Raw genomic sequence first — 26,195 nt, forward strand, 5'->3', positions numbered from 1 at the left:
TAGGTTACCAAAGGTCGTGGCCGCTGCTTGTTTTGCGATTATTCAGACGGCGCCCTTCTCTCTTCTGTCTCTAGTGAGTCTACTTCGTATACCGCTTCAAAGCTGAGCAATGGCTTCCTACATTGTTAATCTCTTGTTTGTGATAATTCTACAATCAGGTAAGGTAACTCTTTACTCAGCTACCACTTTAAGTTAAAACATGCACTCAGACTAAAAATTCCTTTGTAATTCCGATAACCTAAAGTACTAGCCTTATTGTTATTCAATTTTGTATCTTCTTACTTCGAAAAAAGTGAAATCTCAGTTGCTATAGAAGATCCGTTTTTGTACATATGAATAAAAACCCATTCCATTGGCGATAATTCCAGGATGCATAGTTAACGATCTTTTCACAAGTGTATGTTTGTTTACTTCAAGAGAGATTTAGGCGGGAAAGTTGAGACGCAAAGTGTTCTAAAGGACAGTGTAATAAAGAATGACTTCCTCGTTTTACTGCCATAATCCATTCGCCTTTTCTCAAAAACAGTGCATTTAAATTGATTTAAATTTCCGTATATTTTAGACAAGGTAGATTTATGAATATGCGCTTCTAGAATAATTTATTATCTCTGCGTTATCGCATATAATTCAAAGCGAATCAAGAACTCGTATCTGTTTTCTGATAAATGTAACTCGATCCCTTTGGCCCTTTGGTAACACAAAAGCCAAAGCGCAAAATTGTGAAAACACTATTCTCTTAAAAATAATTTTAACATAAACAGTAGATATCGTAAAATATAATATGCTAAAAATAGTAATTCCCTAAAAGCTTGCCGACCGATCTCTGACAGATTTAATCTAAAATCAACATCGACTGACAAGGAAGTATAATAAAATGCAAACCATACAGCTGCACCCTTTGCCTAGACCCATAACGCAAGGGGTTTATTAGAATGTTAAGTGTGCTTGAAATCACTGATTTCTGCATGTCTAGCAGGATCTTATCTGCTCTTTTCCCTCTAAGATCCCTAACGCTATCTACAGTCTCCTATGAGACGCCTCCGAGCACATCTATGATAATGTTGTGTTGGACGATTTCATAGCCGGGGAACTGTTGGCGCATTTCCCACCTGAGTGCCGCATACTTTATTGTCTTTTCACAGACGGCCCAAATTCATTATAATTATAATCTATCTACTGTTTTGATGGGGATATGCGGTAGTTTTACAGTGTTTATATGGGTTCGTAAGCGTCATCAGTAAACTCGCTAAATTGCTTTAAATCACTTCAGAGTTCCAGAAAACAGTGTAAAATAAAAGTATAAGTCTTACATGAACTTGTGCTGTTGTTATTTCTCGATTTGGAAGCCTGAAATTGAAAAAAAAAACCACCCCGCTCAAAATCCTGGCTACGGGCCTGGTTGTTCGGGTTTTCGGCGACACCCAGGGGATGATGAATGGCTGTCACTGCAGGGGGCAGGACAAACAATTAAAGACATCACTTTTATCTGAATATATTTGAATTCCATCTGTGCGAGACATTGTTATTCAAGCTTTATGAAGTTTTCTGAGATTGACAACATCGCTCCATGTCTGACGGTTTCCTATCATCCCAATTAGTAAAAGCCACTTGCATTGAGTAAGTGCGCAGCTGCTTTGTCTCCTATTATCTTTGTTCTACAAAGGAGTTCTTTTGTCTCTATTCTTCTCGTTCTTTGTGTCGAGGTGCGGATATTGATCATTTGCCCAATCAAATTGCAGCTTGTAAGAGCTGCGTACTGACCCCTTGCATTGCCCTATCTGCGGTATCTTTTTTCTTCAACGATGGATCTCGCTAAACCAATGACGAGACTTCGATTCTGGATGACCGTTTTATAATTACATGCCACAAACTTCACCTGTTGAAATAGTAAGTAAGGCTTTGTAACCGCACCTTATTCTAACGCTTTTGACGACCATTTTACCACTCCTTCGGTATTTTTTGAAATTGAAAATAAAACGGTTTATTCGCAAGAAAACTTCAATACAATAATCCAAAAGATGAGGTCTGATATGCTATAAACGATATTTTGATCGAAAATATCTAGGTTTATTTCTTTCCAACTTCTAGGCTTCCAAATCGAGAAATAACAACAGCACAAGTTCATGTAAGACTTTTATTTTACACTGTTTTCTGGAACTCTGAGGTGATTTAAAGCAATTTAGCGAGTTTACCGATGGCGCTTATACAAACCCATATAAACACTGTAAAACTACTGCATATCCCCATCAAAACAGTAGATAGATTATACTGATAATGAACTTAGGCCGCCTGTGGTCTTTTCCTCTTTCTTCCGTCTACTGTTTCCACTCCACGAGCAGCTCATATTAAGGAGTATCACTTTCTTCTCCTGCTTGTCCACGACTCCTGCATCAATCCACGGGCAGCTCATTGCTATTGCTATTGCTATTGCTATTGCTATTGCTATTGCTATTGCTATTGCTATTGCTATTGCTATTGCTATTGTTATTGTTATTGTCATTGTCATTGTCATTGTCATTGTCATTGTCATTGTCATTGTCATTGTCATTGTCATTGTCATTGTCATTGTCATTGTCATTGTCATTGTCATTGTTATTGTTATTGTTATTCTTATTGTTATTGTTATTGTTATTGTTATTCCGCCAACCAATGAGAGAGCGCCGAAAAGGACCAGGCGTCAAGAAAGCAGACATAAGAGACACACGCACATTCACACTACACTCTTTTTTTAAGAACCTTTTTTACAAGAACTTTTTTACAAGAACCTTTTTTACAAGAACGTCCAGCCTGGGATTTTACCAAAATTTTAAAATGAAATGAATGAATGAAATGAAAATCAATTTATGCTCATAGTAACAACGTTATTATTACTTTTGATCATTAGTGTAATGCTCTTCCTAATAATTAATTGGGTATTATATTCTTATATACACTATTAGTGTAAAAATTTAAGTACATCGTTACGAACATAATCAGCCTTAAAATGTCCCAAAAATAAGAACGGTCCAGCCTCAGCTGAAAATTAATCTTTCTTATAAAAAAAAGAGTGTAATTCAACAACAACGCAAAGCTAAAAAAATAATTCGAACTTTATTCAATGGCTGGTTTTGTGTTTATCGGTGACAAAAGCTAAGATGGCGATCCACTTTGGTATTATTTTGTTTGTGACTCGTAAACGAAAGGCACATGATGGACGTGTCAGTAAACAAGCAAACAGTTAATTTATTTTCATTTAAACGAGTTTTTATTTCGTGTATTATTTATTTTGCTTGGACATAAAAAGAACGAAAAAAGATGCAGATACGTTTCTTTTCTGTCTTTGTTAGTAGTAGCTACCTCGCGGTCCGCGGTGTTTGATGGGAAGTTTCCTATGGACACGGGCTTTGTGAACATCACTTCCTCCCTTAACGGGCCAATCAGCGTGCTAGGAATATCCACCAATTGTTATCAGGTATAGTAGGTCAAAATAAATGACCGCTTTGGTCCCTACGCATCTCTCAATCTAATTATCATGCAAAGGCGACGGAAGTCTGATGCTCGAAACGTAGCAAAACGTCAAAGAAAATACGTTTTTACAGAGGCGCAAAACGTACCACTTCGACCTTGTGTTGATTTTACATCCCTAGTCTCATGCGTTGCTTATCGGGTTTCTTGTGTTTGGTTAAGTGTTGTGAAGCTACTACTTGTTCGTCCTAGACCCCACCCTTCCATCTACAATCACAGGAAATCCATTCGAAACGCCAGGGACTTGGCTAGGCACAATAGGCTCTTCCGAAAAGCGGAAGCTGTGGAAAAGAATGCAGTATCCGTTATTAGAGCTGTCCACATCCGAGTATAATTTCCACAAGCGGGAGGGTCCGCTCTCACGAAGGAAATTTTTTTAATATACCCCTTCGAGCTTGGGCAACCAGCCCCCCCCCCCCCCCCCCCCTCAAAATCCTTTATACGGGCCTGGACGCCAAAGAAAACGCTGTTTGTTTTCAGCTAGGCCGTTAGTGGATCGTTAACTTTATCTAAAATGATCTCTGGTTTGTCTTTGAGTTCCCAACTCTAAAGTATAGATAGTCATGTATGTATATATATTTATTTATTATTAACGCCACGCTAATGTTGGCACTTCTCGTGTTTCCAGTGCCCACTTCAGCTGATGCAGGGCAGTTTCACTGGGAACACCTTCAGTCTGATAAACACACATTATAGATTTGTCATCGTCATCGAAAACTCCACTTCTCATACTCAGCTTTGCAGGTGAGAAAATTCACTTAACACCACTCTCAGGGGTGTAGAGAATGGACAGCCTCTAACGGGATATTTAATATATGCTGTCTGGGTCTCGGGATTCATGTGCTGCCATTACCTGTTTAGTAAAACGAGAGCCATTGGTTTGTATTTGCTTTTGTTTTTCTTAGGGGTGTGGGTTGGGGTATTAGAGGGGAGGGGTATAGGACGAGCGCGCCCTTAGCTACGCGCTTTTCTGTTCAAGAAAATACTTCTTTTGCTAATAGCGTCGATCACTTGTCTTGAAGGTTGGATTATCTGTTTGGCGAGAAGGGCTGGTACAAGTATTCAATAGACGTCGTTAATGACAAGGTCACGTGCCATCTAAGCGTTACTAAGCAACCAAAAAATCCGTACTGGCGTAAGTATATTGGTCTCTGTCGTGGACGGTCGGACAGACAGAGAGACAGACAGACAGACAGGCCCGACTAGGCAAACTCAAATGGAGTAACGAATAGAAGGACAGACGGATAGACAGATCGAAAGACAGAGGCAGACAGATGGGTAAATGGAGAGACAGACAGACAGACAGACAGACAGACAGAAACAGACAGACCGAGAGTGCTATGCTCTTGTGTATTCTACCTCTGCAATAACAGATCTTATTCTATCATAGCGTTATTGTGGGCTCTGTGTGCATATGTGGCCCTTACTCTGCTATGCTTAATATGGTGCAAACTGCTCAAAGAGTAAGTAAAATAGATTGTTCTTACAATAAGTGCTACCGAACTAAACAGTTCATCTGTTACATTAGCGATGCCACTTCAGTTGAGAGCATTTACTAAGTACTGTGCTCAAACACTCTTCTTGCTTTGTAGGAGATGCCAAATGATATTCTATGGGGGATCACACGACATTACTATGGTACGTCACCACCATTTGATACTCAAGATTATTGTGTTGGCCTTCAGGGGCGTAAATCAGGGGCGGGTCCAGGAGTTCAAAAGGGGGGGGGGGAAGCAAGTGTTTCAAGAAAGGGGGATTATTAATTATCCTTCCTAGATTCGCCCCCTGTAAATGGCTTGATTTTCGTATTTGTTACTGTTCTAATAGCTTTCTCCTTACATTAGGATGGTTCTTACATGCCACAAACTTCACCTGTTGAAATAGTAAGTAAGGCTATGTAACCACACCTTATTTTAACGCTTTTGACGACCATTTTACCACTCCTTCGGTATTGTTTGAAATTGAAAATAAAACGGTTTATTCGCGAAAAAACCTCAATACAATAATCCAAAAGATGAGATCTGATATGCTATAAACGATATTTGATTGAAAATATCTAGGTTTACTTTAATATAGATGCTTGCAGGGCTTTCATTTACTTTCAGATTAGGCGGTTGAGATTCTTTTTACTTCAAATAAAACTTTTGTCGACTTTTTAAAAAAAGTACCCGGCGCTTTCCCCGGCTGCCGGGCCCTAATGAAACCCCTGCTTGATGTGACTCGATAGTGTTAACAAAATCGTCATCCTTCTCGTCGTCGTTGTAATTTTTATCATCATACCATCATCGTAATCATAATACAATCATCAACCTCCTCACCACGTTATTATATAATATTTCATAATCATAACGACACTGCCATTCCATGATCATTCATTGCCAAAACCTATAGCCCCATCTTAGATACACACACACGTGTTTGGTTATTCTCATTGTTTTTGAATCGTCGACAGTCGATGGAGGGCAACGTGACTGCTGAAAACATCTCTCCCACATCTTTACACGTAAGTAACTAGAGGACATACATCGTACACGTAGTGACGGCCTCGAATTTTAATACACGGTTAGGGGGAGGTATCCAGTATCATGCCCGTACCCCCCCTCCCACATCTTTACATGTAAGTAACTAGAGCGTTCATACATCGTACACGTAGTGACGGCCTCGAATTTTAATACACGGTTAGGGGGAGGTGTCCAGTATCATGCCCGTACCCCCCCCCCCCCCCACCACCACATCTTTACACGTAAGTAACTAGAGCGTTCATACATCGTACACGTAGTGACGGCCTCGAATTTTAATACACGGTTAGGGGGAGGTATCCAGTATCATGCCCGTACCCCCCCCCCCCTCCCACATCTTTACACGTAAGTAACTAGAGTGTTCATACATCGTACACGTAGTGACGGCCTCGAATTTTAATACACGGTTAGGGGAGGTATCCAGTATCATGCCCGTACCCCCCCCCTCCCACATCTTTACACGTAAGTAACTAGAGTGTTCATACATCGTACACGTAGTGACGGCCTCGAATTTTAATACACGGTTAGGGGGAGGTATCCAGTATCATGCCCGTACCCCCCCTCCCACATCTTTACACGTAAGTAACTAGAGCGTTCATACATCGTACACGTAGTGACGGCCTCGAATTTTAATACACGGTTAGGGGAGGTATCCAGTATCATGCCCGTACCCCCCCCCCCCCACCACATCTTTACACGTAAGTAACTAGAGCGTTCATACATCGTACACGTAGTGACGGCCTCGAATTTTAATACACGGTTAGGGGGAGGTATCCAGTATCATGCCCGTACCCCCCCCCCCCCCCTCCCACAATCTTTACACGTAAGTAACTAGAGCGTTCATACATCGTACACGTAGTGACGGCCTCGAATTTTAATACACGGTTAGGGGGAGGTATCCAGTATCATGCCCGTACCCCCCCCCCCCCCCCCCACCACATCTTTACACGTAAGTAACTAGAGCGTTCATACATCGTACACGTAGTGACGGCCTCGAATTTTAATACACGGTTAGGGGGAGGTATCCAGTATCATGCCCGTACCCCCCCTCCCACATCTTTACACGTAAGTAACTAGAGCGTTCATACATCGTACACGTAGTGACGGCCTCGAATTTTAATACACGGTTAGGGGAGGTATCCAGTATCATGCCCGTACCCCCCCCCCCCCCCCCCCCACCACATCTTTACACGTAAGTAACTAGAGCGTTCATACATCGTACACGTAGTGACGGCCTCGAATTTTAATACACGGTTAGGGGGAGGTATCCAGTATCATGCCCGTACCCCCCCCTCCCACATCTTTACACGTAAGTAACTAGAGCGTTCATACATCGTACACGTAGTGACGGCCTCGAATTTTAATACACGGTTAGGGGGAGGTATCCAGTATCATGCCCGTACCCCCCCCCCCCCCCCCCACATCTTTACACGTAAGTAACTAGAGTGTTCATACATCGTACACGTAGTGACGGCCTCGAATTTTAATACACGGTTATGGGGAGGTATCCAGTATCATGCCCGTACCCCCCTCTCCCACATCTTTACACGTAAGTAACTAGAGCGTTCATACATCGTACACGTAGTGACGGCCTCGAATTTTAATACACGGTTAGGGGAGGTATCCAGTATCATGCCCGTACCCCCACCCCCAACCACATCTTTACACGTAAGTAACTAGAGCGTTCATACATCGTACACGTAGTGACGGCCTCGAATTTTAATACACGGTTAGGGGGAGGTATCCAGTATCATGCCCGTACCCCCCCCTCCCACATCTTTACACGTAAGTAACTAGAGCGTTCATACATCGTACACGTAGTGACGGCCTCGAATTTTAATACACGGTTAGGGGAGGTATCCAGTATCATGCCCGTACCCCCCCCCCCCACCACATCTTTACACGTAAGTAACTAGAGCGTTCATACATCGTACACGTAGTGACGGCCTCGAATTTTAATACACGGTTAGGGGAGGTATCCAGTATCATGCCCGTACCCCCCCCCCCCCCCCCCCACCACATCTTTACACGTAAGTAACTAGAGCGTTCATACATCGTACACGTAGTGACGGCCTCGAATTTTAATACACGGTTAGGGGGAGGTATCCAGTATCATGCCCGTACCCCCCCCCCCCTCCCACATCTTTACACGTAAGTAACTAGAGTGTTCATACATCGTACACGTAGTGACGGCCTCGAATTTTAATACACGGTTAGGGGGAGGTATCCAGTATCATGCCCGTCCCCCCCCTCCCACATCTTTACACGTAAGTAACTAGAGCGTTCATACATCGTACACGTAGTGACGGCCTCGAATTTTAATACACGGTTAGGGGGAGGTATCCAGGTATCATGCCTGTACCCCCCCCCCCCCCCCCCCCCTCCCACCATCACCACCAAGGGCCGGAGGTCCACTTTCGGTTCTCAATAGACAAAACTATATTAAAGCATAATCTAGATCACTCTGGTATGTAGCCAAATCCGACAATAGTAGATCAACCAATCAGAATGCAGCATTCATGTTAACTAATAGTGTGCTAAGACCTGTGTATATCATCAAATTAGAAGGATTCGTAAAATCTTATAGAATCTGTTGGCGCTTTGGAAGAACGTGCCGTACTTGAAGTAATACAGTGATCAGTGCTTTCTCGGTGACTGTTTCTTACGTTAAGACAGGGGGGTACAGACATTTCCTTATCATTTTCGAGAAAAAGCTGTGAGGGCATGGGTCTCCTGGACCCTATGCCTATGTACCCCCCCTTTTTTTTACCCCTGCTCCAAAACTAAAAGTGTTGTTCTCCATCTCCCTCAGCCACCATCGGAATTCGCGAAACTCCCAAAGGAAAAGAGGAGACTACGCTCACTCGACACGTTCCGGGGGTAAGTAAAGGGCGGGTGTAGGGGGTCCCCTCCCCTGCCACATTGGAGGGCAAAGTGATATTTTTAAATAAATGTATGGAAGCTAAATTCACACAGATTTACTTCCTGCAATATGTTTTATAAACCGGTTTCTTCTTTTCCATTGTTCGGTGCCTCCCCTTGGATCTGTTCTTGAAGCGAATGGTGTTACATTCAAGTATATCAAAATCTCCGTTGCAGAGCTGTAGTAAACCTCGAAATATTAGGGGGCACGATACAGAAACGAGAATAATTTGGGACATAGCCACGCCCCTACTGGTCATTTCCTTCATATTAAGAAAACGTTGTCGTTTTTAGGGGTCTGGTACCGTGGAATCTTAGTTTTTTTGTAGAGACTTCTCCATTGGCTAGAGATAATTACAGTCACTGTTTGTATCTTCTGATTACAAGTCATAAAGTTTACGAAGCACCAGCGGTACGGCAACCTTAAAAATTACAAGTAGAATCATACAGTTTTTTCCAAATATGGAATATATTAGTTTCCTTATATGGAAGTGAACGTGTTTGGCAAAAAAGAAAATTTTGGCTAAAGTTTCTTGATATGTATACTTTTAAATATATTGGGGGTGGGGAGGGTGGGGTACGTGCCAAACCCCTTGCTACGGCCCTGCATCGAAAAGAATAACACACATTCTATCCGTTTCTCTCAGGATTGCTATCACTCTGATGATCTTCGTGAATTTTGGCGGAGGAGGGTATTATTTCTTTGGGCACGCAGCCTGGAATGGTGAGTAGTTCATTACTAGTTTTATTTTAGCCACAATTGCTGAGACGTATGAGCCAAAACTCATTTTAAGAAGAGCCGTCATGCCCAAAAGGTGGTCGTCCCACTCAAATGAAAAATGAAGCCGCCCTCGAAAAGCCGAACACGATACTCAAAATATCAAGATACATGTAGTCTTCTACATACACTTGTAAAATCCAGATATAGTCCCCATTTTGATGTTATTAAATGCTATGGCTGATTTGAAAAAGAAAACGTTAAAACAGCATTAGCATTAATGGCATCGCTACGATAAGAGACCTCGCCCTCCCCCATATCCAAAACATTATAGCTCCAAAATTGCCTGGCCAGCAATGTTGGATATTCCAGTTAGCAGTTATGGGGCATGTAGTGTTTGATGTGCATGTTGTTGTGAGTACGCCTCATGGTGGCCTTTTAATTTGTCGTTCTAGAAATATTACTTCCATTATTGCGAATGCTTTTTGTGTTGCAGGACTTCTCGTTGCAGACCTGGTATTTCCTTGGTAAGTTTAAAATAAAATCAAAGTTTCATTTTTCGGAGGATTTAGTTTTGTTAGCGCTTAATTACATCATCTGGAAAATGTTGATTGTTCTGTCAAGCAAAAATTCTGACCCGCCATTTTGAATATTAATCAAAAGGCAAGGCCCTTGCCAAATGGTGGATCCTATGGATCGAATTATTCAACTTTGTGATGGCATCTCAACGCTAGGGTGATATAGATATTCAATGCGATTTATCATCATTATCACTATCATCATCATCATCATCATCAACAACATTATTGATATGTGACAGGTTCATCTGGATCATGGGCGTGTCAATCACCTTGTCATTCAAGTCACTCAAACGTCGCAAAGTGAAGAAGTGGAAGATCTGCCTCAAAGTCATTCGTCGCAGTCTCATCTTGTTCGGTCTCGGGCTGTTTACCAGCAACTGTAAGTTGTTAGTCCAGATGGTTGGGATTCTGTGGATTTTGAGGCTCGGTGGACGAAGTTTTACAACCGTCTTGCAAATATTGGCAACTAATTCTTGATTCAAAGCAATCTCCGTGTTTGGGGGCAGACGTGTGAGTCTTATCGTACCTGCGATATTAAAGGTGCATGTTTGAGTCGAGTACAGAGTTATACAACTTTTTAGAGGATAGGTACTGCGGTTTTAATATCAGTATCGATGATGTTGACTTTTTTCTTTGTGGTTTCCAGTCAATGACCTAGAGACCTATCGAATCCCTGGTGTGCTCCAGCGCTTTGCCGCGTGTTACATCGTCATTGCCCTTATGCAACTTTTCCTCGGGCCCTCGGAGGAGCAAACGCAGGTATTATACCCAGTCCCTTGCGGTCACCTCTCACACAGCCTTCTAGCTGGCTCCTGTTTCGGATTGTTTGGAAACATTTTGTTCCCAAACGCGCAAAGCCGAGGTCCTTGCCAGTGCCGAATAACGTATGCTCATGTGCGTGTTCTGGCAAAAACAAACACAATCGTAGTGTTGAATCGTTTGAGAAAGGGTACAAAAGGCTGAATTTAGTCGTTGTTTTGGCTTACTGTACAGCATTAAAACCATACTGTACAAAAAATGACAGATTTGTTTGATAATAAGGGACTCATAAAGAAAATTATAGCCTTAAGTTTGGTCTAGTTTTCTTAGCATTTGTCAAGATGGTAACAGTTCGCCGGTAAAACGCCTCAATTTCAAAACAAAAAGCTGGTTTAACCACGCGGTACTGGAACTAGTTTTGCGTTTTTCATAACAGCGTGCAAGCCGACCCAGTGCACCACGTCCAATTGGCGCCACAGCATTCCCGATGTTTTAAAAAAAACCTTTACGAATAACCCTAAATGACAGCCTGCTATAGCTATTCTTACCCACCCTTCGTCACCTCATATAATACCTTGTATGTTTATATGGCTTTGTGTAGAAGAAATGGTGGGACCCTATTCGTGACGTGGTCTCCATTTGGAAGCAGTGGCTGGCAATGCTCTTGTTGTTGGCGATCTACGTCACGGTGACGTATGCTGTCAAGCTTGATGGATGTCCACGGTACGTCAATCCCAGGAAAAGAAGCGGTGCTGTTATTGTTGATGGGTGTAAACAGACGGCGCGCAACAACTTTTTTCCTCCGCCAATGGCCATTCAAAAAGTGCATTTTACGCTGAGCAATATTTTTATCGCTGTAAAAACTGTGCTCGTTTTTTGGAGGGTATTGCCCCTCCCCCTCCCCCCCTCCCCCCTCTCTCCTCAAATATCTAATGACCCAACCCTTGCTGGTTCGTATGCTCTCAGTGGCTATACTGGTCCGGGTGGAATCGGCCGAGGATACCCCGAGGCGTTTAACTGTACCGGAGGTGTGGCGAACTACATCGATCGCAAGTTCTTCGGAAAACACATCTACCAATGGCCAACTGTCAAGGTATATGAGCAAAGGGAATGAGTTAGGAGGAATGGCAATCAGGCACCTGAAATTGAGCCTCAAATTGATTCATACAACTCATTCATACCAAAGTGCTCTAGAATAGATGAACAGTTTAGAGCTACTTAGTATAACGCTGTATAGCACCGAGTCGCCAATAGCTGAGACTACTGAATAGTACGAGCGACTGTCGAGTTGCTACCGAGTAGTACAGGTCGAATATGAAACAGTCTCGAGTGACATCCGAATAGCACCGAGTGGTTACAGAGCCGTTCCGATGGACTACCGAATAATACCGAGTAATTACCGAAAATCACCGAATGAATACCGAATAATGCCGATTGAATACTGATAATAGTCATTTGATAATCACGGTCTTTTGTAGCAATTGTACAAGACAAAGCTCCCCCACGAGCCCGAGGGATTTCTCGGAACGCTGACATCAATTTTCCTGGTGTTTCTAGGAGTACAGGTATGCTTATTCAAAATTTATGCTTAGCTTATTTTCACTACAATCCTCGAATTCTTCATAGACGTATAGTATAGAAAAAGAAAGAGTTCTATCTTTTCTAAATGCTTTCAAATAGGTCCAAGCCGGGTTGTAGCCGTGGGTCGGGCACTAGGGGTATGTGACTCCCAATATTTTCAAACATATTTTTTTGTAACGTGCACCCCCCCCCCCCCCCCCCTCCATAATATATCTAGGTCTGCTACGGCACTGCCATTAAGGTTTTTTTTGCTTGCCTGTTATATTCGTTTGGTTGTCGCTTGTTTTCGATTTGTTTTCTTCTTGTTAGTGCTAAAATTCCTTCCACTTGTTTCTCTTGTTGTCACCACTATCGAAGACATCTTATCTAATATTCTTTACAAAAGACTTGTTATTAGCGGAGCCAGCGCGGCCGCAGCCCGCGCGGAGCTCCATAGGTATAGAAATATGGTAAGCTATGGAACTTGGTTTTGTGGTCATCGCCCGGTTACCCTGTGGTGTCACAAATCAGGCAGCCAGTAATCGAGCCCCAGTAATCCAGCCGCGAAACTCTCAGGCCCCTCTCGGCCTTACGCTTCTATGTGTTTTTAGTTCAAAGTTCGTATGTTCACAGAAAAGAAGGCAGTACTTAATGAGAAAATATGCGGATTCAAATGGACTAAAGTCTTTTAGGAACCGTTTTGTCTGAATTACAAGTCGATAGTAAAATCTACCCAGGTGTTCGTGAATCCCGCCCGTCGCAACAGCTAAAAAGAGGACTATAGAGGAGGACTATAAAGGATCTACACTACCATTGTATATTCATTCACGCCTATATTTATGTAAGGAGATCCTGAGAAGAAAGGGCCTTGGATTGATGTCTGTTTTCAGCTGTAAAAATCATTCACTTTTGTCTGTAGGGTATTAGCACACTTTACTTATCATATAACAGAGATGACGTTATTGTAATGATAATTTGTAATACCATATAAGGTCATGGCGTATGCCATAAGTTGTAAATACTGTGATTAAAGATCAGTCTATATTCGCAAACCAAAGCGTGCGGTTGTGTTAACTGACTCCAATGAATATATAGCGAAAAACACTAAATTGGCGACGAGCGATTCGGGATCATGGCCCAGCAGATGGCACCGGGCGTCCCTGTCCTAACTTATACAGGGTTGGTGACATCGAGAGCTATATGGAGCGATTGGAATGTTATTGCGATTTTATGAAGACTCCAGAGGAAAGCAAGGTTGCGCTTCTCCTTTGCGGATTAACTGCGGGGAAGTATGAAACATTGAGGGATCTAGTGTCGCCCGAAGTACCTAAAACGGTGGAATTCAAAGTCCTCAAGGAAAAGTTAGTGGAGCATTATGATTCCGTTCGGAATACGCGACTTGAGAGGACGAAATTCCGTACAGTAAAGAGGTAAGAAAACGAAAATGTGGCGGCCTTCGAGGTAAGATTGCGGAATGCAATCCGACATTGCGGGTTTACCGGCGAGACTTTAAACGAGAACCTCGTTGAACAGTTTATATCTGGTATAAACCACAGTGGCATAGAGCGAAAACTTTTGCAGAAGGGGAACGACCTAACTTTGGCCCAGGCGATTCAGTTGGCGAACACGTTTTTGCTGTTTGAAGATTCAGCACGTGGAGGAAAAGTCGACACACCCCCAATCGAACAGCAAAGTGGAATTTCCAACGTAAAGTCCGAAGTAGAGTGCTATCGCTGCGGAAGAAAAGGGCATCGGTCCAGCGACAAGGTCTATAAAGCATTGGGAAAGAAATGCAACAACTGTGGGGTCGTAGGACATTTTGCAAAGTCGAAATTTTGCAAAGGAGGAGAGTTGAAATCTCATGCTGTGCGTGGACGAGGACGTGGCCGTGCGCGACGAAGCGGTGGAATTCAACACCAGATAACGGAAGAGTCAGCGGATAAGGACAGTGGGGTGACCAATTTATTTTCTGTAGATGAGGAGATTAGGCAACTCAGGTAGACTCCTATGTGTCAGGCGATAGTCGGGGGAAAGAGTTTTCCGTTTATTATTGATTCCGGGGCAGCGGCGAATATTGTTTCAAGTAAGCTTTACGAGGAAATTAAGAGTAATGTTTCGCTTAGGAAAAACAGCGAGAAATTGTATGCTTTTGGTCAAGAGGACGCGCTTAAGCTGAAAGGCGAATTTGAAACGGAAGTTAGTATCTGTAGCCGGAAATGTGTTGCAACATTTTATGTTTTTGATGGCAATGCATCAGTTAGCAATTTGATTAGTCATAATACTGCTAAGAAGCTACAATTATTACATGTAAATTCAGTTTCATAACAAGAACAGCATGTAACACTAGCCTAGGTTCGGAAATGAAGTCTAAATTTCCAGAGTGCTTTTCAGGGGTGGGCAAACTAAAGGGAAATAAGGTTAAGTTACACATTGACGATAAGGTGGAACCGGTTGCTCAGCCAGTAAGAAGATTGCCATTCGGTTATCGAGACAAGGTGGCGGATCTTCTGAAAAGACTACAAGAGGAAGACATAATCGAACCAGTGGGAGGTGTAGCATCGAGATGGGTAAGCCCTATTGTGGTAATTCCTAAGGCAAATGAGGAAATTAGGATGTGCATTGATTTGAGGAAGGTTAACCAGGCAGTTTTGCGCGAAAGGTATCCGATTCCGACTATGCAGGAAATGCTAGTTTTAATGGTGCTACAGTTTTCTCAAAGTTAGACCTTAAGCAAGGATTTTTTCAGTTAGAATTAGAGGAGAAATCGCGAGAGGTAACCACTTTCATAACCCATGTAGGATTATTTCGCATGAAGAGGTTAGGTATGGGAATTTGCAGAGCACCAGAGGTATTTCAGTATACAGTGCAGAAGGTGTTAGTTGGATTGCCAGGAGTGTTAAACTTGGCAGATGACATAATGGTATTTGGTAAAGATCAGGCTGAACACAAGAAAAGACTAACTAGTGTTATGGAAAGATTATCAGAGAGCGGGTTAACCCTTAATCCGGAGAAGTGTCGGTTTGGTTTATCTTCGGTTACGTTTTTAGGACACGTAATTTCAGACAAAGGGATAGCTGCAGACCCAGGCAAAGTGGAGTCCATAACCAAGGCTAGAGCGCCAGTTAATGTAACAGAGCTACGTGGATTCTTAGGCCTAGTTCAGTATGTAGGCAGGTATATCCCAGATTTAGCAACACTTTCCTCACCTTTAAGGGAACTTACTAGGAAGTCAGTGACCTTTGAGTGGACCCCCAGACAAGAAGATAGTTTTCAGGCTATCAAGCGTGTAATGAGTGCCAGCGAGACCTTAGCTTATTTTGATAGGCAGGCAGAAACTCTCGTAGTGGCGGATGCTAGTCCTGTAGGGCTTGGGGCAGTTTTGATACAGAAGCAGGGAGGAACTGAAAAGGCAGTTGCTTATGGACACCGTAGTTTGTCAGATGGGGAGAGTAGATATTCACAGACAGAGAGAGAAGCTTTGGCTTTAGTGTGGGCGTGTGAGCATTGCAGATTGTATCTGTTAGGTATACAGTTCACGTTAGTCACGGATCACAAGCCACTTACACACATCTTTAACAATCCTAATTCTAAGTCGACACCTAGATTAGAAAGGTGGAGTTTAAGATTAGCACCTTATAAGTTTAGGACAATTTATAGGCCAGGCGAGTCTAATATTGCCGACCCGATGTCTAGGTTGAGCTGCAGAGGCAATAGAGATTCCTGTAGGAGATGATACTAGGGAGTATATTTCTATGATTGTTCAGGAGGCAGTGCCGGAAGCAATGTCATGGCAGGAAATCAAGGCCAGTTCAGATGAATGTGAGGTTGTACAAGTAGTCAAGGAAGCAATTAGGACAGGAGGATGGGAGAAATGTTCAACAAGCATCAAAGCAGTCAGATCAGAACTCAGTGAGAGTGACGGTGTAATCTTGGGAGGAAAATGGATATTCATTCCACCTAGTTTACAAGATAGAGTTTTAAGGCTAGCTCATGAGGGACACGAGGGTATTGTCAAGTGTAAACAACGTCTAAGAAGCGCAGTGTGGTGGGTAGGCATTGATAAGGACATAGAGAAACTGTGTAAATCATGTCAAGTCATGCCAGCTAGTGTCTAGTTATGACAGACCAGTTCCCATAGCAACAACAGAGATGCCAACATCACCCTAGAAGTTTTGTAGTACAGACTTGATAGGCCCACTTCCAGATGGTCGTTACGTTATAGTGATAATTGATTACTTCAGTAGGTACTTTGAGACAGCATTGCTCAGATCTACTAAGACAGGGGCAGTTATATATTTTCTGGATGCCATTTTTACGAGATTTGGTTACTCAGAAGCCCTTAGGTCAGACAACGGGCCACAGTTCACTTCGGTAGAGTTTGAGGCATACCTTAAAAGCAATGGCATCAAGTGGGTGTCAAGTACTGTGATGTGACCACAGGCAAATGGTCTCGTAGAGAGGACTAACAGAACCATAGAGAAGATACTTAAAATAACCACAGTAGAGAAAAAGGATCTTCAGAAAGATTTTAGGAAGTTCCTAGTAGCATACAGGTCAACTCCGCATACAAGTACTGGGTGTACTCCCTTTTCTCTGATGTTCGGAAGAGAAATGAGGAATAAGCTACCACAGTTAGATTATTCAGCTGCTGCCATTCCAGAAGTGGCAAGAGAAAGAGATATGGAGTATAAGCTAAAGATGAAAGACTATGCAGACAAGAAGGCGGCGGAGCAACATCCAGGAAGGAGATATAGTAGTAATGCGGAATGAGACAAAAGGTAAATTACAACCGAATTTCCGACCAGAAAAGTACAAGGTAATCAACCTTAATGGTCCAGACATGATAGCGCAATCAAAGGAGAATGGAAGTACAGTTAGGCGGAATGTTCAGTTCGCGAAGAAAGTACAAGTAGCAGAACCCGATACTGAAGTAGAAGTTTCAGAGCCTGAACCGGAAACAGAGCATACAGGGCCAGATGCGGTTACTATGGCAACCGAAACTTCAGCACCTGAAGTCAGACGGAGCGTACGAGTGCGGAAGCCACCAGCCAAGTTTGCTGACTGCCTTGTCAACCATTAGGGGTCGTTCTTGTGGTTTGTTTAGGTTTTTATCTAAAAGGGGGGGGGGATGTAGTGTATTAGCACACTTTACTCAAGTATCATATAACAGAGATGACGTTATAGATAATGATTATTTGTAATACCATATAAGGTCATGGCGTATGCCATAAGTTGTAAATACTGTGATTAAAGATCAGTCTATATTCGCAAACCAAAGCGTGCGGTTGTGTTAACTGACTCCAATGAATATATAGCGAAAGACACTAAAGTGTCGACGAGATCCTTGCTAGCAGAAATTCGACAACTTCACAGTTTACAACAAAAGCAAACAACAAAACCACAACAGAAAGCGACAAAAAAAAACTGCCAAGGTGAGTTTTAGTTTTATTGAGAATATGAAAGTTATTTTTCTTTTATTGTTGTGCTTTTATAATGCTTGTTTGTTCGTTTTTTTTCCGTAACTAATCGCTCAGACTTAAACATCGTACCAGCTTTAGTTTGACGTCAAGATGCCATATCAAAGTCATATATCCTTGTTTTGATGTAAATACGTAAATACTTACAAGTTCTATAAATTCAGGCGTATATTACGCACGGTAAGTAAGAATTTAACGACAGAAATACGTAGTAGTCTAGTAACTGTATCAATGCCACTTAGCTTGTTGGATTTATACATTTGTTTCTAGAGTTTGCTTTGAGAATTCGTGGTCTAATCAAACATGTTGAGCATAACACATCCTTTGATATTCTTCGTTCTCTCTATACTTTATTGAATGCGTTGAGATATTTAATAATAGCTGACAAATATCATCCTGTAATATATTGCTAAAGAAGACCTTTCTTGTCTTTATATTCTGTGTATTTAGTCTTTTCAAAGATACAGCAACATTTTTTCAACATTATCATAACTACATTAACTTTACAATTACAAAAGAATTTTCTCTTCACAAAAAAAAAAATGCAACCCTTATAACCTATATTGTTTTTGCTTTTATATTGTCACATCTTGCATACTTTCTAATGTGTTTATTTATTTTTATTCAAATAGTTGTGGAAAATTAGTAAGGTTATAAATGGCATGATGAAAATATTGTTTTGAAAGAAAAAAATAATTAATTGTTTTCACTTTTGTTTAGGTAAAACCAACCAAGGACTACCTGAGGACCATGATTGATTCTAAAGGCTGGAAGGCATAATAATAGGCAAATGTCTTAAGATAATATAGTAGGGTATTTCTTACTTTTATACAACAATATAAGTGTAATAGTTTTTTTAGAGCAAGATACTTGCTCTCAATGATAAATCTTTAAAGAAAACATTTATCTATCAACCTAAAGATAATGAGGAATGGGGAAATGTTAGGGGAGTATTGTTGCATTACTGTTAATTTTTTTATTAAAGATATACTCCCATTTCTTCCTTTTTTCTCTCTGCTTTCTCTCTGCATTATTGTTATAAATGTTTTAGAATAGAGTAACATTTTTTCAAATAGAGTCACATTTCTCCCTTTCTCCGCTCCCCATTGACTTTTTGTTTATTTGTATATTTATTCCTCTCCGCCCCCAACATGGTTTGGTTTGAAATTAGAAACTGGAATTAAGCACTTTCAGTTATTTAGGATTTGCCTTCATTGCATTCATTTTTGAGTAGCCTGTATGGGTTGATCCAAAGTTTCTAAAAAAAAAGGCCAAAGGGTGGGTGCACCAATATGTAATGCATGTCAGGAGGTATATTTGTGGAGTTTAATTTCAACACATTCTTCTGAATAATCAGTTACAGTATGTGAAAACTACAGTATGGCATCTAATTCTTTGGAATACTGTTACATCCTTGATATACACTTCACAAGGTCAAAGCTTGTTAGAATGCTGTTTTGATAAAAAACAAAATATAGGGAAATAAGAATTGACCATTCGACTCTTGAAAATCATTCTCGTCAACTAAGACACCTAAGCTTCGACAGCCTTTTTTACACCAAGGCTTAGTATTTGTTATCTTTCATACTGCATATTTAATAATTGTTAAATGAGTGCTTGATTGATACATTTGGAGGGGCCAATGCAACAGGCCCATACCAAGGATTCTTCTTGGGGGGGGGGGGGGGGGGGAGGGGGGGAGTGAGAAATAAAAAAAGTGGACCTTATATTTCCGGGGGGGGGGGGGGGGGCAGTTCTCTGATAAAAATCTGACCACGCCTTTGCAGTAGGTTTAATGTCGGATTTGGCTACAAACCAGAGTGAGTTTTGTGTACAAATAATAGCACGTCTATTGAGAACCGAAAGTGTTCCTTTGGCCGTTGTGTGTGTGTGTGTGTGTGTGGGGGGGGGGGGGGGGGGGGGGGTGGAGGGGGGTGCGTTCGCACCCCTCCTAGGTACGGGCCTGTACAATTCATAATGACATGGCAGTAAAAAATGACTTTTTTAAATCTCATTAAAAACATTTTAAAGACACCTAAATTACCCCTATCAGTCAACACAAAAAGGTATCAAATGCTGGCTCCGCCTTTAGGCAGCGCCTAAATCTATATATTATATAATATGTAAGTTACACCGAGAATCCGATCTTTACAAACTGCTCCACCCAAATGAAAATAATTTCAGGCCACGAACCAACATTCTACCCAGGGTTTTTTCGGTAAAAAAAATTGAAATTGACCACAATCTTGGATTTTTGGACCGAAAAGACTGTCAGGGGCGGATCTAGCTTTTCGCTAAAGGGGTGGTTTGGCTCAGTGACAAAGAGGGGGGGGGTATTTTTTTTTGTTACATATGGCATTCTGGCAGCCCAAAGAAGGGGGGGGGGGGTAGGTTAAACCCCCTAAACCCTCCCACCAAGAGAGCATAAGATAAAAGAGGGACACTTTGGTATTACCCGCGCACCATGTGGATTCCCAATCTGGCTATTTTTAGTAACCACCACCCCACCACTGCGCGTGAGGATTTGCTCCTTTTATTTTGTCCTACTCCCCCGCGGGTTGCGTGTTGTTGTTTTGCCAACTCGACAGGAATGAAAAGAGATAATGTAAAATAACTCGGAAGAAGAAAACAAGTCTAACTTAAGTAAGCAAGATTGGCAAATATGCTCACAGAAAGCTAAATCCCTGAATAGTTTGACTGTTTTGTTTGTCTGAGCGGCGAAGTCAAGTGAAGAAGAAAGAAAAAAAACGACGAGCGATGAAATGGCTGTGATACCGCGTTTGATTCAGATCCCGACTTCGCCCCATGACAGGTAATCCGGAATCTGGGATCCATGAAAAAAATGAGACTTGGAATCCGGAATCCATGCTACTGGAATCCGGAATCCATAAAATAGAATCCGGAATCCAAGACTTAAGCTGGAATCCGGAATACAAGAATCCTGGAAAACAAAAATGGAATCCAGAATCCACGGAACAAAACCGGAATTCGGAGTCAACGCACTAGGATCCGGAATCCAGAACCTTATTAGAGAACCTGTCATGGGGCGACCGACTCCAGCTTGTATGATAACAACATAATAATATAACATATAATAATAACAACATCAAAGAAGTACAGTAATATCTCCCTCTTTATTTTCTCACTATTGCAAAAGCTCAGATACTTCAAGCTTGCTGGCTTTGATCATCACAAAAATGCATTCCTTCGCTACAAGGATAGTTTTATGAAATGTATTTATCTTGGATTCCTTCTCAATTCTACGGAATATTCACAAAAATCAATATCATATCTAATGTCTAACTTACAGATTTCGTTTGACCATTAGGAAGATAACGAATGTTGAGAAACCACGAAGAAGCAGCAAGTTAAAGCGGAAGCGGTGTTTGAAGCACGAGGTTTTCCGCTCTTGATTTTGAATGAAGTCTCTTTTTTTAAACGTTTTCGAAATCTTGCAATTCTCGAAGTACTACATCCCCTTAATAAACCGCACCTGCCCGTATCCTTGATGCTAGAATGAAATTTTCGATGGTTTTTGTACAAATAGGGTGTTGTTGTTTTTCGGGTGTAAATGCCAAAGCGCGGGGGTAGGGTAAGTAAAAATGCTCACGCGCAGTGGTGGTGTGGTGTGGTGGTTACTAAAAATAGCCAGATTCGGAATCATGGCGCGCGGGTAATACCAAAGTGTCCCTCTCTTATCTTATGCTCTCTTGCTCCCACTAAATCCGCTACTGACCTTGGGGTACTTGCACAGGGCTCGGGCCCATTCCCCATTCGTTATATAGCGGAAATTTTTCCTATTCTCGAAAATTGATTGGGCTACTAAGAAAATTAATCCCAAATATCTCTATGTTGTTTTCCAGGCCGGGCGTATACTCCACACATATCGCAAAAGTACGGAGCGGATCACACGATGGCTAGCTTGGGGAGTTTTCCTGGTTAGTTTCTTTCTAATTTAAAGTTAGGTATTGCTGGCCGAGCAAATGCAATAATGATTATATTCGCTCCAGGGATTAATCGGTGTTGGACTTTGCAAGGCATCAGAGAACGAGGGAGTTGTGCCGATCAACAAGAACCTGTGGTAAGACGACTGTTAAGGCTTTGTCCATACATTCACGGATACGCTCACGCATTAGGCTTTATCCGTACACGGTTTAAGGCTCTGTCCATAAGTAACGGTTTAGGGCTCTGTCCATACGTACACGAAATAAGGCTCTGTCCATACGTACACGGATTAAGGTTCTGTCCATACGTACACGGATTAAGGCACTGTCCACACATACACGGAAGGATTAAGGCTCTGTCCATACGTATACGGATTAAGGCTCTGTCCATACATACACGGATTAAGGATCTGTCCATACGTATACGGATTAAGGCTCTGTCCATACACACACGGATTAAGGCTCTGTCCATACACACACAGATTAAGGCTCTGTCCATACATACACTGATTGAGGCTCTGTCCATACATACACGGATTGAGGCTCTGTCCATACATACACGGATTAAGGCTCTGTCCATACATACACGGATTGAGGCTCTGTCCATACATACACGGATTGAGGCTCTGTCCATACACACACGGATTGAGGCTCTGTCCATACATACACGGATTGAGGCTCTGTCCATACATACACGGATTGAGGCTTTGTCCATACACACACGGATTGAGGCTCTGTCCATACATACACGGATTAAGGCTCTGTCCATACGTACACGGATTAAGGCTCTGTCCATACACACACGGATTAAGGCTCTGTCCATACATACACGGATTGAGGCTCTGTCCATACGTACACGGATTGAGGCTTTGTCCATACACACACGGATTAAGGCTCTGTCCATACATACACGGATTGAGGCTCTGTCCATACACACACGGATTAAGGCTCTGTCCATACATACACGGATTGAGGCTCTGTCCATACACACACTGATTGAGGCTCTGTCCATACACACACGGATTAAGGCTCTGTCCATACACACACGGATTAAGGCTCTGTCCATACATACACGGATTGAGGCTCTGTCCATAATAACTCACCGTTCCCGCAAGCAAAATAATCCCCCGATTTACTAACCCTGGATTAAGCGAGTGAAAAACTGGTTTGGCGAGTAAAATCCCCACAGGATACCCAGTAGATCAATAGAGCGCAACTCAAATTTACCTTTGGTAGTTTTATTTTCGCAGAGAAGCCCCAAAACACCTCTACATCACCTGTTATTACCCCCATTTCATTACCAAAAATAGTCATTTGCAGAATTCGATTTGGTGCGTGACACTAGCGAGACAGATTCATTTCAAGTATTGATTTCATGTAACTTTCTGTCTGTCCCCGAACAATTTTCGAGTCACCATGCAGGTCGCATATCAAAGCGATATATTAAGACATTTGATCCCTACATTGCTTTTGTGTAACGTCTTTTTTGTCGGGAACTTCATTTTACGGAGATTTAGTTCAACCACAAAGTTTAGGAGGCCTGTGTTACGCCAACTTAACCAGTATTAGATTTTTGCCTCCAAACAAACCCAGAGTTAGAATTAACCAGCGTTTCGGGAACAGAACTAGTCCGAAGGTAAAACTTTAATCGTTGGTTAGGGCAAATTTAACCCTGGGTTTTCAGGAACCGGCCCCTGTACACATATTATTTTTCTTCGGCTGAGACAAGGTAGACGCTGTCCGTCTTGTACTGGTAACCACCGGTTAGTAAAGGGATCAAGCGGAAATGACTAGAGTGTAAAATGGGTCACGTGATATGAATTTACATTCGAGAAGGTAAAAACTAAGGAGGGAGGGGAGGTAGGTAGATGGTGAGAAAATGAAAGGATCACCCAATTAGTCTGTTTCTTCTCTGCCTGCCATTGCAAACTAACATCTTATTTTTCCTTCGTAGGTCCGTGTCTTTTATCCTGGTGACTGGCTCCAGCTCGTTTTTTCTTCTTACTTTTTGTTACATTTTCACGGATTCTCTCGGATGGTGGAATGGTGCACCATTTTTCTACCCCGGTAAGATGGGTTCCCTGTGAAATACAGCACGGTTTGTGCTGCATGCCGGGATACGACGTGCTGTTTTAGTAGCAACCATTTTTTGTTTTCTCGTGGATTTAATGATTTAGTACAAAGATTCAGGTTAGGACAATATTGTTCTGGTGCAACTCTCGTTTAAAAAAATTAACACTAGAAATAGGCACGGATCCTGGAAAAATTCTGACCTGTTTACGAGATAAAAGCGCTGAGATTTTTAGAAAAGCGGGATCTCGTTTTCATGGGTTTTCAAAACGGCCTTCTTGCCGTCTCGTAATTTCTCGGATTGACCATATTCTACGCCTATAATGAACACTTGGAGCTCATACTTTACCTACTAACTCTAAACATTTTGACCTGTTTACGTAAACAAGTGTAAATAAGGGTGGATTCTCGCATGAGAAGGGCATTTTTGCAAAGGTCTCGTTAGAACTTGTCTAACGTGAAAATTTCCTCCAGGGAAATGTCCATCGTCATCTTCTAATAAAGCATGCCCAACATAGACCAGACCCCGGCTTATACCAACATAGATATACTTTTAAGGCGCCATTTTGTTTTCTAGGAATGAATTCCATTCTGCTGTACGTTGGCCACGGTATATTGTACAACAACTTTCCATTCAGCTGGAAGATGGACAAGTATGGGACGCACTCGGAGAAGCTCGCCATGAATCTACTAGGTACTTCGCTTTGGGTTCTTATTTCCTACTATTTGTACAGAAAGAAGACGTTCCTCAAGATTTAGAAGGTTCTAAGATAACCCAACGATAGATATATCCCCAGTTATGTAAGCCCCCGCATATAATATATTCCATATGATTCATTGTGCAGGCCCGTAGCCAGGATTTTGAGCGGCGGGGGGGGGGGGGGGGGGGGGGAGAGGATGTTGTTTACCCATTAGCGGAGCATTTTCTCTTATAGCTCGTCTTAGCCCGCAATGGTTCTCAATTTCCTTCCAGAGCGGACCTTCCAGTCGAGTAGGGTGGTTCTTCCGAACACCCCTGGCTACGGGCCTGTTGTGAGATTAGTTGAACCAGTTGAGGATCAGGGTTTGTAGGGGAAAGGGGAAACAGTTAACGGCTGCCCCAGGGGGGAAGGAGAAGGGGCTTGCTGGAGCTGTAATCCATTTTATTGAAATTTGCTTGTCAGCCTTCTCCTGTCGTATGTTTTATATATTACCCCCCTTCCTCGAAATCCCCTGAATGTACCGGGCTAAGATCTATATCCTATGTTTTATATTTTACCCCCTCCTTTAAATCCCCTGAATATACCGGGCTAAGATCTATATCCATCCGTCGTCGGGCGATTCGGCGTAGATCCTTCATATATGGTTGACTTATCGTAATGGTAAGGGTTAGGGACACTATAGTAAACAATATATGAATGACCTCACAGAAACGGCCGGTAATCGAGCCTATCACAGGGCAGAAAAGAAAACTTTCTTCCTAACATATAAGTGTAATGGTTAAGTGAAAAGCATGAATAAAAAAGTTATACATTTTTGTTATGGTTGTTGTGTTTTATTATTATTATTATTATTATTATTATTATTATTATTATTATTATTATTATTATTATTATTATTATTATTATTATTATTATTATTATTATTATTATTATTATTATTATTATTATTAATATTATTATTATTATTATTACTATTATTATTCCGTCAAAAGAAAATACCAGACTGGGAGCCAGAGTTTGTCATTTTAACACAGGGATCTCGGAGCATGTTGAATAGTGGTTGGGCTGACAATTGAAAAATATATATAATATTGAAAAACGAATAAATCATAGAGTTTGACTTGTTTCTGTCTCAAAAAGTGGTTGGGCCCCTCCGTCCCTCCGAGGTGCTTGTAACAACACCAGGGGCCAATAGCAATTAGTCTACTGCGCAGCCGTACTAAGTGTCAGTTTGGAATCAAGGACGGCTGTGTGAAGAGAATTCAAAGCCGTATGACATACAATTTTTAATGAACAATACATCGCTCACTTTAAATATGAGAAACGGAATAAGGCAAACAAAAGGCATCTTGGGTTGATGATAAAGAATACTGAATATCCAGACTGGAATCTATCTACGATTAAGCTGGAGATTTCGACCCAAACCGTTATCGAGCGAAC

At 41.9% G+C, this 26,195-nt stretch overlaps 1 protein-coding gene across 2 annotated transcripts; it reads left to right on the plus strand.

Moving 5' to 3' along the window:
• On the plus strand, window positions 1–24,940 carry LOC5519326 (heparan-alpha-glucosaminide N-acetyltransferase). Of its 2 annotated transcripts, none has more exons than XM_048731317.1 (20): window positions 1–158; window positions 3,327–3,451; window positions 4,133–4,248; window positions 4,527–4,639; window positions 4,895–4,967; window positions 5,097–5,142; window positions 5,349–5,387; window positions 5,957–6,007; window positions 8,836–8,903; window positions 9,593–9,669; window positions 10,160–10,190; window positions 10,484–10,623; window positions 10,891–11,003; window positions 11,605–11,726; window positions 11,970–12,096; window positions 12,482–12,568; window positions 21,904–21,978; window positions 22,051–22,121; window positions 23,939–24,051; window positions 24,632–24,940. In XM_048731317.1, exons 1-20 carry the CDS (start codon window positions 110–112, stop codon window positions 24,811–24,813), a joined length of 1,818 nt encoding a protein of 605 aa, XP_048587274.1. In that variant the 5' UTR covers window positions 1–109; the 3' UTR covers window positions 24,814–24,940. The 2 variants fall into 2 exon arrangements, with proteins under 2 accessions (XP_048587274.1, XP_048587275.1); XM_048731318.1 differs by having other exon boundaries at window positions 3–158; window positions 3,330–3,451.
• Window positions 24,941–26,195: the final 1,255 nt, after the last annotated feature.

Source organism: Nematostella vectensis, chromosome 8, assembly GCF_932526225.1.
Source record: "Nematostella vectensis chromosome 8, jaNemVect1.1, whole genome shotgun sequence".
Taxonomy (NCBI): Eukaryota; Metazoa; Cnidaria; class Anthozoa; order Actiniaria; family Edwardsiidae; genus Nematostella; species Nematostella vectensis.

Excerpts from the sequence above, each read along its gene's own strand:
- LOC5519326 (XM_048731317.1), top strand. The coding sequence starts at position 110 with ATGGCTTCCTACATTGTTAATCTCTTGTTTGTGATAATTCTACAATCA. Across the intron at positions 11,727-11,969 it reads AAGCTTGATGGATGTCCACG|TGGCTATACTGGTCCGGGTG; the intron begins GTACGTCAATCC and ends GTATGCTCTCAG. Across the intron at positions 12,569-21,903 it reads TGGTGTTTCTAGGAGTACAG|GCCGGGCGTATACTCCACAC; the intron begins GTATGCTTATTC and ends GTTGTTTTCCAG.